We start from the raw sequence: 14,919 nt of genomic DNA, 5'->3' as shown, positions 1-14,919 counted from the left end.
ATCTGAACTTTATCTCTTTTGTAACTCCTGACATGACATCAGCTGCCTTAATTTCTGGGCTCCCCTCATCCACTCTAACGTATCTTCCTCTGAACTCCCTGCACTCCATTCTCACATCTAACCTTGACTTTGATTTCAAGTGTGCTGCTGACCTTTACCTTGCAGTTGAGCTACAATTCAGACACTTCCTCCTATCTCCCCTAGATCATGACACCACTGCTGTACATAAAGCTATTTCCGGGACTGTCACGGACCTCATCTCCCTTGGAGATCTTCCCTCCACAGCTACGATTCTAGATCCTTCCCAAAATCCATCAATTGGACCACCTTGCCCATCATTTTACCGGTTCCTGCCCCAATGAACTTATTTCTGGTCACCTTGTCTCCATTTCCCCCCATTAAAACTCCTCCCACTTAACTTTGAGATTCTTCTGATACTTTATGTCAGTTCCATCATTGCCAGTTTATTGGCCCTAACCACCACCTCTTCGTGGATATATAATTCTTCTTCACACATTTGTCAATCAGCATAGGTTGAAGGCTTTCTGCTTCTTGCTCATAAAGAGGCTTGAACAGACCCTGGATGACCATCACCCTCTTTTGCCTGGCTGCGCTGATTTTTAACAACTTTTTCTTAAAAATGTCATACTTGTTCCAAGTCAGATTTGCAGCCAAAGATACCTGCATGGATCCAGTTATGCCCGTTTCTTTGTGGGGCATGTGAAACAGTCCTTGTTCTGCCTTACTTGGCCCCACAACTCTTCCTTCAACACATTCATGTAGTCATCGGTGCTGCTTCCTGCTTTTGTCCAGAATCAGAAAAATTCAGTTTTGCTTCCGATGTACGTCCTTCTCTCACTTTCATGTGGTCCATCTCAGACTTCTTCCTTCTGTTCCTCAACTTGAGTTTCTATTTCTGGGTATAGTCAGTCCACCAATATCCACTACAAATCCAACAACTCTCAGTTATCTTGACTATACCTACTCACATCCTGCCTCCTGCAAGGATTCCATTCCATTCTGCCAGATTCTCGGTCACATCTGTTTCAGTAATGCCACCTTCCAGGGTGACTCTGATATATTCTCCTTTTCCTTCCACTGAGGATTTCCCTCACAATGGTTGACAAGGGCCCATCTCCCACACTTCTGCTCTCACCCCTTCTCCTCGAGAACAATAGGTTTCACTGTTCTCTTTCCACACCACCAGGCTCCACATTCAAATGATCACACTCCACTATTTCCATCACATCCAGCAAGAAACCACCAAATACATCTTGCCCTGCCCTCCACACTTAGCATTCTGTAGAGGCTGTTCCCTAGAAAAGGAGGGGTGGGGTAGGCCATTCGGCCCATTGCGTCTGCTTCACGACTGATCCTTGATCGCAATGCCATATTTCTGCTTTCTTTGCGTACCCCTCGATGCCTTTAAAATCTAAACATTTCTCTTTCTTGAATATAGTCAGTGACATGGCTTCCACAGCCTTCTGTGGTGGAGAATCCCAAAGGTTCACTATCCTTTGAAGAGAATTTTTCTCATCTCAATCCTAAATGGTCTCCCCTGTATCCACAATCTTTCAAGACTGTCTTCTGGTTCTAGATTCCCCAGTCGGGAAAACATCCTCCCTACATCCTTTTTTTTCCCCTGAAGAAGGGCCCCGACCTGAAAGGTCTGCTTTCCTGTTCCTGTAATGCTGCTTGCCTGCTGTGTTCCTCCAGCTCCAAGCTTTGTTATCTCCCTACATCCAGTTTGTCCAGGCCATGTAGAATTTTACATGTCTCAATCAGATCTCCTCTCAATCTTGTAAACTCCAGTGAATACAGACCCACTCGAACCAATCTCTCCTCATATGTCAGTCCTGCCGTCCCGCCGTCCCAGTTTTCTGCTTAGCAAACCGTTGTTGCAGTCCCGCCATGGCAAGTCCATCCTTTTTTAGTTAGGGAGACCAAAACGGCATGCTTACTCCAGATGCAGTCTCACCACAGTCCTGTATAACTGCAGAAAGAAATCCCTACATCTGAACTCAAATCCTCTTGCAATCCAACATACCATTTGCCATCCTAATTCTTTGTGGCGCTGACAGGTATATCCTTTGTACATCCATACTTTCTGGTATTTCACTGTTAAATAATATTCTTTGGTTTTCAGATTGAAGAGTATAACTTCACATTTAGCCATGTTCTATTGCTTCTGCCATCTGTTCCCTCTGCAACACTTAACTCTTCCTCTCCCCCACCATGTCCTCTACCCAAGCAATACTTGCCCATTCATTCCTCCCTTCTCTTAGTCTAGGACTCTTAAAAAAAATGCTCCAACTGAAGCAGGGTTTTACTTGCACTTCTTTCAATCTAGACTATTGTATTTGCAGCCAACAATATGGTCTCCTTTGCATTAGCAAGACTAAATGCAGACTTGGTGACCATTCCATTGCCCTCCATTTTTCTTACAGGCCCTACCAAACCCCAACTGTGTCTTATTGACTTCGCTATCAGCAGAGTGGACTTGCATTTGATTTTTCACACCTTCATTTATACCTATTTTACATCCTGATCTCTCCTTTATCACCACTACTATCCCTTTGTCAATTTGTTCTACTTGCTCCCTCTACCTCTGTATTAACAGCATAAAACCATTTTCTAACCACTTGCAGGTCTGAAGAGTTATATTAGACTCAAAACATTAATTATTTTATACACAGATGTTGTCAGACCTGTGGAGTTTCCCCAACTTATTTCAGATTTCCAACATCCGCAGTATTTTGCTTTTACAGTAAAACATCTTGCCTCCTTTTATATAAAAAGGAGCACGAATAGATAGGGTCATGCTTTATATCAAACTTAGCCAAACAACATTTTACCTCCCAAGTGCAAACTGCAATAGTCAGAGCAATTCGAAAGAAATCCTAAAACGAGTTGTTAGTACTTTAGCACAGGTCAGTGTTCCCAAAATAAACTCAAATAATTTAGCTTAAAAAGATAGGGTAAGTATTAGTTTACAAATTTCACGCAAGAAATTAAGAAATGCCTCTATACACAATGGATGGTACAAGTTTGGAAATCTCTTCCACAAATGCAATTGATATCAATTACAAAATTTAAATCAGATCAATAGATTTTTGTTAATCCAAGTTATTATGGGTTGGATATATAAGAGAGATTATAGATTAGCCATGGTCTCATTGAATTATGGAACAGAATTGATGCGCCAAGTGGTCTATCGCTACACTTCATTTAGAGAAAGGTCCCTTCTTGAAACAATGAACAAACAAAAAAGTTCTAACACACTCACAAGCACAATCCTAATGTTCTCAATCCCAGTAATTGTGTAGCTGTCCTCAAACCTCAAACTCAGTAAAAGCAGATTTTGTGTAAAGATCTTTTTCATGCCTTTTTGAAAAATTCCAAGTCTACATTCAAGGAAACCCAAGGTAGTCATACATATCGAAGTACAAATATAGGTACTGGTATCATTTCAAATAGAGAATCTAATTATAGTATTTAATACGCTGACTACTTTAGAATCTGGAGATTCCAAGAACATTAGAAATACAAACAAGAGTAGGACATTCCCCCTCTCAAGCCTGCCCCGCTATTCTACAAAGCCATTGCTCATTTGCTCTAGGGCTCAACTCGCCTTTCATGTCAGTTCCTCACTGCCCTCAACTCCCTAGTTCAACAAATCTATCCTCATCCTCTTCAAATATTTTATGATCTAGCATTTCAACTGTTAAGATGCATGAACAATCATGCAAAAATTGCTGTTTTAATATTTTAGGTTTTCCATTTTCTTACAGTAAAAGCATAATCAAAATTCCATCATCCTACAGGAAAAAGAAAATATAAATTTTCAATTCTTTAGTCTAAATTCTTGTGTTTTAAAGACACCACCACACATTTTGGCACAGTAGTGCCATTTCTAGATGGCAGCAAAATGTAGTAAATGCAACATTAAATTGGTCACTCATTACTTCCCATTGTATGCTGGGATATAAACTGTTGATTACAGAATTTCAACTGGGCCAAGTGGAATAGCACAAACGCGAAGAACTTTAAAAACAAAAAAGTGCATCAGTGTGCTCCTCTGAAATTAATATTTTTAAGATGGAGCCAGAAATCACCCAACTATTACTGCTGAACCAAGGCTAACAAGAACAACAAGGTAGCATGTGGAAGACACAGCGGTTAATAAATCATTTGAAGTCATCTTTGCATTAATTCGAATACGATAAATCAAAGCAAAAGGCTCAGACTACGGGCAAAGATTCTAAACTGTTTGAGGTATAAAACAGTCTCGTCTTAGGAAACATCAAGGACCTTTTTTCAAAAAAAATCAAACATTTCAATATCCAGAGTTAGTACATTACATACCGCCTGTGAGGCCATCATCTCATTGATACTTTGTTCATACTGTTCTGCCAAAATGGCTAATTTCCTTGTCTGTTCCTCTTTAAGTGCTTTCAGGACCATTTTGTGATCACTTTTTGGAGTTACCTCCAGCTGGTGGTTCCTCAGTGCTTTGTATTGTTTTGTTTGGACTTTACAAGTGTCTTGGAATTGCTTCTTTATTTGTAGCTCCATGGCCTGCATAAAAATGTAAGCAAGATCAAAGTCAAAATGAGCAATAATTTGTACTTTGGCTGTCTGTCTATCTAGAAGGAATAACTTATGTTACATAATTCAAGCAAAATCCTGTATTACAAGCAGACAACTATATTGAATAGAAATTGAGTTTAAAATTCCATACTTAACCAGTTATTAAGTAATTCAGATCTAATCAGAGCTTAATGATAATAGATGATTTAGCCCTCAAGACCAAAAATTTAAATTGCAAATCTAAAAGCAAAATAATTAACGTCATATTTAAAAAGTACCTGAATGCATTAGGCATTGTAACAAGAAATATTAATGATGAGAAGTAAATACATTCAGGGCATGAGAGTTTGGTCAGCAAAATGAAAAAGCAGGAGATAACTTCTCGTAAATTAATATCAAGGCTATGAGAAAGGATCTAAGCTCAGTAAATCAATGTAGAATCAATCTGTGTAGAGCTTAAAAAAGGCAGAATAACACTAATAGATTTAGTTTGTAGGCAAATCCCTCAACTAAACCTCAGACTCAAAATATTATGTAATTATTGGGATGACCTTTGCCCTTCATACATGACTGGCTAAACAAAACTAACACAGTCGCTTAGAGGACAAGTTCATAAAATCCTTATGACAATATTTTGAAATTAATTGGGAACAAGTTAATTCACACAGACACATTTTAGGATGAGAGGTGGTTAATCTGGACTCCTATCGTAAAGGGTTTCTGAGGAAAACATGATAATATGACATTTCATATTTAGCTTGACAAAGATGTAGTCTGAGTCTGCAACTAAGGCTTTAATTTTGAGCAAAGCAAATTATGGATACGAGAGGTGAATGGCTAAAATAGATTGGGAAATTAGATAAAGAACAGTAGATAATACAATGGAAAGCATTTAAAGAAATAATTCTGAACTCTCACTGAACATACATCTCCGAGGAAAGAAGAACCCATTGCAATAACACATTCATGACAGACAAAGGAACAGATTATTCATTCTTTTGTTGCCTACGTTGTAAAATTCCAGCTACTTAACATTTTGGCTGTGTAGTAGAGCTAGCAATATTGATTCCTTCTGAAGACTCTCACGTTTCACTATGTGCAGAGGTTCAAAAGTGACTTCATACCTTTAGGCTCTTTGGCTGTTGTCGGAGTTCCAGGACATGTTTCCTGTGCAGTTCCCGCTCTCGGCGGGTATTATACTCTGTTTGATTCTCCAGCTCAGTCTGATGCTGTAAGCGGATTAAATCAATCCTAAGTTTTTGCAACATGTTAAGCTGTCGGAATTCCAGTTCTTGTGTGGACTCATCATGCCGAATTAACATGGCATGTTCCATCTCCTTCTGAGTTTGTTTCTTATTCACTTCCTGTTAGATAGTCATATCAATTATTCAAATACGCATGCATTAAAAGTAATCCAAAATGTTCAGTAGCTAAGCACCGAGTTAGACTAAAAATTGCTTACTTTTAAAGAAACAAATCAGAAATAAATCATATGATAATGGATTTAATTTAATATTTATCAGCACAATAAATACATTTGCTTTAATCCTAAGACTTTAAAAATTGTGATTCTGAATAATGGGCTACAATGCTCACTCCTGAACTTGCCATGTAAAAATGTCAATTTTACAGGAAGCCATTAGACCCAATGGACTACCCTACAGAGAGCCAACATGTACTCAGTCAGTCTCATTCGATCATTCTATTCCAAAGCATTCTAGGTTTATTTTGCTCAAGTATCCATCCAATTTCTTTTAGAAATTATTCATTATTTGTGTGCCCAACACCACCACAGCAGCAAGTTCCAGGTCATCACCACTTGATACATTAAAAAAAGTATTCTTCCTCACATTAACCAGGCATCTCTTATCCAAAATGTGGTACATATTTCCTGGTCCTTGTACCATCAGCTAAAATATTTTCTCTCCATTCTGTGCACCTCTTCTCAATCTTCCTCAAACTCCTTTACTCCACCCTAATCGTATCTCTAAAAGTCAACCACAGAACCATTCCAGTAAATCCACTTCACACACACTCAAGCATCCTTCCAGATGCCTAGCTAACAGAAATGGATGAACTGCCTTAGTTGTAACCTTTGTTATAAGCCCCACTGATGCTAAAATTGGGCAAATCATACTCCAGAGTAAAACGCAGCTTGATAGTTTACAACTTAATTTTTGTAGTTATAACACGAGGCTGCCAATGCACTTTAATAAAAGAACACAAGTATTTTTGTTTTTTCTAGTAAAGTGCTATATTCATATACGCTGATCCCATATTTATATGGATGCTATTAAATGAGAAGATTAGTAAAAAAAATCTTGCTTTCTGACAAACATTTACCTCACGTAGATGCTCCTGCTCCAAGTTATGTCGTATAATCATCAACTTGCGCTTAAGCTCACGACAATTTCGATCGTACTGCAATCGTTGGCGGCCAAGAAGTTGGGATTCCTCTTCTGCCTGCGTGTGCTGAAGGTTTTCTTTATGCCTGGATAATCGTTCTTGCTTTTCCTTTTTTGGTGTACTGTGATCTTCATTCATCTCCTATACAGGAGACAAAATTCAGAGTCCTAATTCATTGTTGCGAATCACTTTGTTAATATGCTGTTGCATTGAAGACCCAATGCTCCTGTATTAGTATTTCATTTGCAGCATTTTCACTTTGCTAAGGTTGGGGGAAGAGAAGAGAGGAGAGAAAAGGACAAAAAGGAGCCGAAGGGGAGGGGAGGGGACAGGAGGGAAAGAGGGAAAAAGGGAAAAAAGGAACCAGGAGAGGAGAGGAGAGGGAAAGAGTTAAGCATTCATATCTGTGACTCGTCATCAGTTTTGAGTAAAGGTCAGAGATTTGTTTTCTCTTTCTCTTTCTCGCAGAGAGAGAGAGAGAGAAAAAAAGAGAGAGAGATGCTGGAAGACCTGAATATTTCTAGTCTTTTCACAAAATACTGCCAAAAAGCCTGTTCAATTTTAATTTGAAGTGGTGATCAACACCCCATCGGTTACTAAAGACTGTCCCTCAGTTCATCATTACCTCTTTAATCTTTTCTTTACAAAGTTTATACTGCCGCTTTTGGTTTTCTAGGAAGGTGGTCAGTTCCTTTTTCTGTTGTGCTGTGATTTGCTGCTGGATTTTCTTCTCATCCTGTGCTGCTACCTTCATCTGAAGGGAACAAAATTAATATTCAGTTGCAGAGAAAAGATTTAGGCATTTAAACCAATAATATGTAGACCAAGTTGACGACTTATTCATTGGTTTTCCAGTGTGGAGGAACTATTATTTGTGGCCCACATAAATGCAAGAAAAGAACTCAAGCTTCTGTCAGACTGCTGTATAATTGGGATGTGCTCAGTTAAACAGTGCTATGCAATGTGCAAAGTAACAAGGGCATACCATTTCTTCAATATATCTAGCAGTCTCTTTAGAGTCATGTATATAATGACTGAGTATGGAGTATGGTATTTTAAATTAGCTTTTTAAATTGTGATTTGATAGCACAGAACTTGAATACTGCTGAACAAAAAGTACATTTTGTCAAAGCTCTTCACATATTACTTGTTCAGGACAATTTTCAAGAATAGCAAGTCAAGGGGAGAACCAATTTTATATTGCTGATGGGTTAGAATCATAGAATCCCTCCAGTGTGGAAGGAGGCCATTTGGCCCATTAAGTCCGCACTAAATCTCTGAACAGCATCCCATCCAGACCTAGACTGATAATTGTAAATTGATTGTCAGCATATTCCTTCACACATTCAGGATTATCTAAATGTTCCATTGTAGTCTCACAGCTGTAATGTTGGAAACTGTTGCATGTTTCTCAGTAGTTTAGCGAGCATTGTTAACTGCTGAAGGAATATTCTGTTTAATTTGATCTGCCAGTCTTGGTAAGACAGCCTATAAACTTGGCATCACACCAGCGCCAAAATGCACACAGCACGACTTGTGCGATTGCTGTTCGTGTTTGTGTTGTCCTGTTTGTGGCAAACACCACATGTGTTGCTAGTGCATGAGACACTCAGCTTCACTGGTTCTTCAAACTTTTAAGATGATTTACCTTGGGATAATCTAATTAAGCACTTTTCAGACAGAGTGATTACCTTCGTGCTTTTCTTGAGTTTGTGCAATATACCACAAAAAAAATCTATTTGGATACTAATAACAGAATGGCTTTGATGTGTCCTACAGTAGCATCAAACTTGCACAGTGAACAAATGGTACAGCTTCAATTCAGAAGGTTAGCAATAAGGCTGACTTTAAAGCACTTGGATCTGTAAGAATCCCGATGTGTACCGTGAACTGTGAAAGTAGGCTTGCTAATTTGATAACGAGGAGTTCCAGGATAAAGTACGAGAAAAAAGAGACAGTGTGCACTCAGTTGACTGGAGAAGCCTGAAGTTGGAAATCCAAATGAAATACAAAAAGGTTTGCAATAAACGCATCGTTTATCACTCTGTGGAGGACCAAGCTGAATACAAGAAAGTATACCAGATTGAAAGAGGAATAAGGAAGGAGGTGTAAAGACACTGAATGGTATTAAGTTAATAAGCTACAGAAGTGAATCCAAACATCTTTTTGTAAACATATAAAAAGGCAGTCAAAGGATGGATGTGCTGATTCATAAGAGTTTATCACAAAGAGAGAGTCTTCTTTCCTGAGATGTTAGACAGTAGAAAACTGTTAGTTTGGTTTAGACAACATATAGAAGACCACCTTGAAAGGTCACCAAACCTCCAAGTAGTAATGTTGTGCATTACAGATGGGGTGCATCCTTGGTTGCTGAGAGGAGAGTGGAAATTACACAGGCTTTGGTTACAAGCTTTCAATTCTCCCAATATGGTGTGTGTTTCCAGAGCACTACAGGAGACGGACAAACCTTGTAATGAGATGCCGGTCAATCTAATGTTGATGATCAGGACACTTGGAAACAACAGTCAGAACGAAATTAATTGTCACTTAGAAAAATATGGCTTACTAAATGAAGCTAGCTATTAAAGGCAAGGTAGTGTTTGACAAATCTGATGAAACAATGAACAGGGTGTATGAGACCATTACAGGTGATACATACAAATGGACTTGCAAAAAAGTTCCATAAAGTATGCATAAGACAGTTGCTGACAGAACAGAATACCATAGAAATATAGGGCGATGGTGCAATGATACAGAATTGGCCAAGACAATGCGGAGAGTAGTACTGAATGCCAATTTTTCTGGCAGTAGGGATTTGAGCAGTGGTATGCCCCAGAAACTTGTTAACATTGGTACCATTTTTACCTTCTATTAAGGTGCTGGACTATGGTATAAACGGCATAATTTCAAAGTCTGTGGATGACATGGAACTCTCAAATACAGCCAGGTGAAGACGACAGTAACAGGTTCCAGGAGTACATAGACTGGTGAAAGGGGCAGACAAATGGCAGATGAAACTAATATGGATGTGAAGTGAAGCATGTCAATAGTTTTTACATCTTTACATTCAAGTGTTTAAAAAGTAGATTCAGGAACACAATTCTTTAAAAGTGGAAGGACAAGTTGGAAAGGCTGTTACAATGATAGATTCTGTGTGTTTGTTTTCTGCACAGGCAGAGTACAAAAGCAAGTGATTCTGAAACCTTTATAGACCTGGGGATTGTTATCAATTTGACCACCGCATTTTAGGAAGGCTTTTAAGTCCTTACAGCGTGTGTAGAGAAGGTGTATCAGGATGGAACCAAAAAGCACTTCAATCAGATACAGCAATTGGATGCTATCCTCAAACCCATGGAAAGAGGGTCTTTACGTATTCAAAATCTTGTGGGATTTTGCTGGAATAAATGAAAAACCATTTCCAGTGATCAAAGGGTCAGTGATCAGAGGCAAGGATTTAAGGTTAATTAGTTAAAGATCAGCAGCAACAAGCAAAATCTATTTTATAGAATGAACAATGATAACCTGGCATTTATGGCCTGAAAAGGGCAATGGAAATAATACTTACTAACGTGCATAAAATTTTATGGAGAATTAGATAAACATATACATAGGGAAAAATCCGCAGGGGAATATAATTGAAGAGCTCTTTTGAAGGGCTGGCATAGGCATAGTGAGCTGACTGACCAACTTCCATGTTGCACAATTTTATGATGCTCTATGTCTGAACAGAACTTTTTTCATAAATTCAATAACATCGGATCATCTTATAAAGCAACGCCAAGATTTTGTTTCACTTAGTCATTTGGGAATTCCTATTTTGGAAGTTTAGAAGCCATTGTTTTAACCTGCAGTGTGGTGTTTACTTGGAGAGTGACAACTTTTTAGAAAAGAAGCATTCAGATGATGATTTAAGCTTGGTTCTCACAGGGCAAACACAGTTGCAAAGGAGACTTAAAGCAAGCATTACGTTGGTTCCCTTAAAATAGCAAACAGCTTAAAGCCTGGTTCATTTGTAGGTCAAGAATATCATGTTAATTGTCTTCACCTAATGTAGCATACACCGTACTTTCAGCTAGAAGAATGGATCAATTTTGTGCTGTCTTTTTAGGGCTTTAGAAGTCTGGCTCATGGCTGTTAAAAAAGACACTAAACCAGCCAATTTATAGACTGATGGTTATTAGGCAAAATTGCAACTAATTTCTTCTCCAATTGAGTTATCTCCCTTCATGAGTACCTTAGTTCTCATTATAATTTGTCTTAGACATGCTTCTGAATGAGAGGCTAACTCTTGCCTCTGACACTCGAGTATCTGACTGCATCATGAATTGCATATCAGTTAAAATCCTACCTAACAAAGCTTAACTGATAGCCAGAAAGTAAACTAATCCATTAGCCAGAAAGTTAACTGCTCTTTTATCTTCAATATTTGCCTGCTCAACTAATGTTAACATATACAGTATAAACATCAGAGCTAAACTGATGAGTTATTTGCTGGTTCAAAGTTGAAACAGGAACAATGTGTATCTGTGCTCACTCTATTTGCAAACAATAGGACAGTTTATTAATATACATGTATCTGCCAGTGTTGTGTGCCAAACTATGAGCCCAACTGACCGTCTTAATTTGATTGTCAGACTAATTTTTAGTGCATACAAGATTATACAAAGTTCGTACAATTACAGTCAGATCCAACTTTGAACAGTGTTGAGTTTTGTAGCATGGGTGAGTTGGGTGCAGTTTGTAACATTACTGTTACAAACTGCACCCAACTCACCCATTACTGTTACAAACGGGTGAAGGGGCATGGTCGCAAATCGACAGCATGCCCCTTTGGCTTTAAGAAGTACCTTTGTGATCAACAGAAGAGGTGTGCAATTCAATTTGAGATCCATATGGCCCTTCAATAATCTTCGATGACAAGGCACTAACCACATTCCACTGGACCATGCTAACAAAACTTGGAACAATACAGAAGAAACTCTGCTTTCTCTTCAGACATGCTAAGTTTCTGCAGCAATTTCTGTTTTTGTTTCAGGTAAGCCATTATCTAATTCATGTTTCAGCACAATGCCTTGACAAAACAGTCAGTCATTCTTCCTGGTTTAAATTTAAACTCAGTTTGGAAATCTGATCAGTCATTATCTAACTGGTGTTTTCGCCAATCACAACACCTCTACTAGAATCAGAAAGCAAGAACTGCAGATGCTGGAGTCAGAGATAACAGCATGGAGCTGGAGGAACACAGCAGGCCAGGCAGCAGAGGAGCAGGCAAATTGATGTTTCGGGTCAGGACCCGAAACGTCAGCTTTCCTGCTTTTCTGACGCTGCCTGGCCTGCTGTGTTCCTCCAGCTCCACACTTTTTTACCCCAACCAGAGTCCACCATGCCAATCAACCAATCAGCATTCTTTTAAATTAGAAAATTTTGTTTCGCTTCACAATGGTATTCTTGCGAATGTCATGAAGACTGCAAAATGAAAACCTTTGGTAAAAATGTCCTTTTCCAGCAATATTCAAGTTGTGTACGAGAAAATGACAATTGACTTTTAGACAGTTGTACAAATTAGCCACTAGAACAATTTTGTACATGTAACTTTTCGTTATTCCATTCCACGTTAAATACAAAAGCAATGTGGTAAGCATTGTTCTCTGGTTCACTTTAACAAGATTGACAATAGACTTATGGAACATAATGGATGGAGTCTGCAGTTCTTTCTATGTTTACATGGCTCCAATCACTTCCTCCTATTCCTTCTAAGTCTAAAATGAGCCATTCTGATATACATTTTCCTTACTCACTGTCTTCACTTACCTCTTTTTCCATGGATATCTGATGCTTCTTTGCCAGCTTCTCCAGTTCAATAGATGCATTGTTACATTGAGTCTCTACTTCCTTCTCCAATTTTAGACGATGTTCATCCATCTCTGCCTTCAGCTTATTCTCTAAAGCCATCAGCTGCTTCTGGTGCTGTCTTCGCATCCGCTTGTAGCCCGACATCTGTTCACGTAGCTCGTTTTCCTGTTCATGCTCATGGATCTGTCTTGTAACCTAGTGCCAAAAAACAAAACAAGATGGCCAATTACATTGAAGAATTGAAAAAAATACAATTAAAATCATTTTTCTTCGAATCCAAAATATAATAACCTTTTACAACCACACGTTTAAAATAATTTCTAGCTACTTCTGCAAACTTTTCAATTTGAACATTGATGTGTGACCTCTCTGTCTCTGGGAAAGCCACAGAAGTCAGGATGTCCTTGATGTGCAAGAACTATACGTGGACGTGTACCAATCTACCAGGTCACTCACGGGATTTGAAAGAAGGGATCAAGGCCATCCACCTATTTCAACTATACTGCACCACTACAATCCGTTGAGTTTGAGGGGAGACTTTTTTTTTAATTTTTTAAAGTATTTTTTAAAATATAGACATTCAAGAGTTTCACGTCATAAACGAAGTTCAGTAAAAATGATTTAGCCTGAAGTGAGAAACTATTTCAAGGATTACTTTGAAGGTAAGCACAGAAGAATCACGACTTCCCTCAATGTCAAACAACATTTTAAAACTAATGCAATTGCATTAACCAATGATGTAATGAAGATAAAAATGTCAAGTTTAGTGGCTGCCTCTTCAAGCTCAAACATCTGTGCTATAATCTATTACTGAGTAAATGATTGTAAAGCCACCACTACTTTGAAATGAAAATCAGCATGCTTAAACACACTAATTGGCTATGGAAACAAATGATTTGACATTTATTTTTAACATAATGCCAAAAATCTTGCTATTACTACATTTGTTCTACATTCCAGATAGAAAATGAACATGACCTTCGGCTAAATGAGAAACAAAAATGCATCCATTTGAAAAAAAATGATATTTACTCTTAAAACATAACCAAAGCTGCATATCCATTGGAGATCACATTTCCAATTTATTCAAAAAAATGTTGAATAGTCATGGCTCAGAACAAAAATCCATGCACATTTGCTTAACACAAGCTCTGACTAGTATTCTGTTAAGGATTGGAATCACATTTTGGTTCCCAAGTCAGTGGTGCTCGTAGCCTATTCAGACATTTAAAAATTTCTGCCACAATAACTTTCATACCTACCTGAATTAGATAACATGTGCAGAAGTGGAGGGTTGCACCCAAAGTAAAACAGCAATTAAGGCTCAGATATGCGTCCATGTACTGTTTAAATTTTATTTAACCTATTTTCTAATCAACCTGTTCAGAGATGTTATTGCACGCCTCCATATCGTTTGTTCAGCCAGACAGTACTAGTTGCCCATTTTGACTCATTAACAGTATTTGCACTTGATTTGCCCTAAGAACACACTTACAGATGAAATGGAAACACTAAAGTTTGTTTCAGACAATGAGGAAACAAACTGCCAATCTGGAACATATACACATCCATCCTCTCGTACAGCTCTGGAGAAAACTGCCACAAGGATTGAAGTTTTCTGCTGTCTTATTCCAACTTCAGACACATGACCATGGGGCGTCAACCACCACATCATCCTAGATTAGTTCGTAAATTTGCTCAATGCTGTTTTGCAGAAGACAGCTACAAAAAATTCTTGTCAAACTTGCGAAATTGCAAGTTAAACTACATTAGGCCACAGGGTGGCGCCAACCTCCAGCTTTATCACTATATCCAACTTTATATATCTCTATGTATGCATAGTGTCCCCCATTCATATTACAACACAAGATGAACTCATGCATCTTGCATACTAATCTTATGCTACATGATTTTAAAAATTGAGGATTACCATTGATCAGAAACTGAACTGAATCACACAAATACTACGGTCACAAGAGCAGCTCAGAGCCTGGGTATCTGCAGCAGATAACTCATTTGGTTCCACAAGACCTGTTCACTATCTAAATGCCAGTAGTATAATGGAATACT

General features: G+C 38.3%; 1 protein-coding gene across 10 annotated transcripts in view; it reads right to left on the bottom strand.

Annotated features, from left to right (window-relative positions):
* The window catches only part of taok3a (TAO kinase 3a), a 110,866-nt gene that overhangs the window by 6,128 nt on the left and 89,819 nt on the right, over nucleotides 1-14,919 (bottom strand). For all 10 annotated transcript variants that reach the window (XM_048611643.1, XM_048611649.1, XM_048611644.1 and 7 more), the window contains 5 exons: nucleotides 12,808-13,044; nucleotides 7,622-7,750; nucleotides 6,934-7,137; nucleotides 5,715-5,954; nucleotides 4,366-4,578 (listed from right to left, as the gene is read on the bottom strand). In XM_048611643.1, coding sequence (XP_048467600.1) covers nucleotides 4,366-4,578; nucleotides 5,715-5,954; nucleotides 6,934-7,137; nucleotides 7,622-7,750; nucleotides 12,808-13,044 — 1,023 coding nt within the window. The remainder of the gene's footprint in view (nucleotides 1-4,365; nucleotides 4,579-5,714; nucleotides 5,955-6,933; nucleotides 7,138-7,621; nucleotides 7,751-12,807; nucleotides 13,045-14,919) is intronic.

This window comes from Rhincodon typus, chromosome 24 (assembly GCF_021869965.1).
Source record: "Rhincodon typus isolate 14 chromosome 24, sRhiTyp1.1, whole genome shotgun sequence".
Taxonomy (NCBI): Eukaryota; Metazoa; Chordata; class Chondrichthyes; order Orectolobiformes; family Rhincodontidae; genus Rhincodon; species Rhincodon typus.
This window is presented reverse-complemented; position numbering and strand designations above follow the sequence as displayed.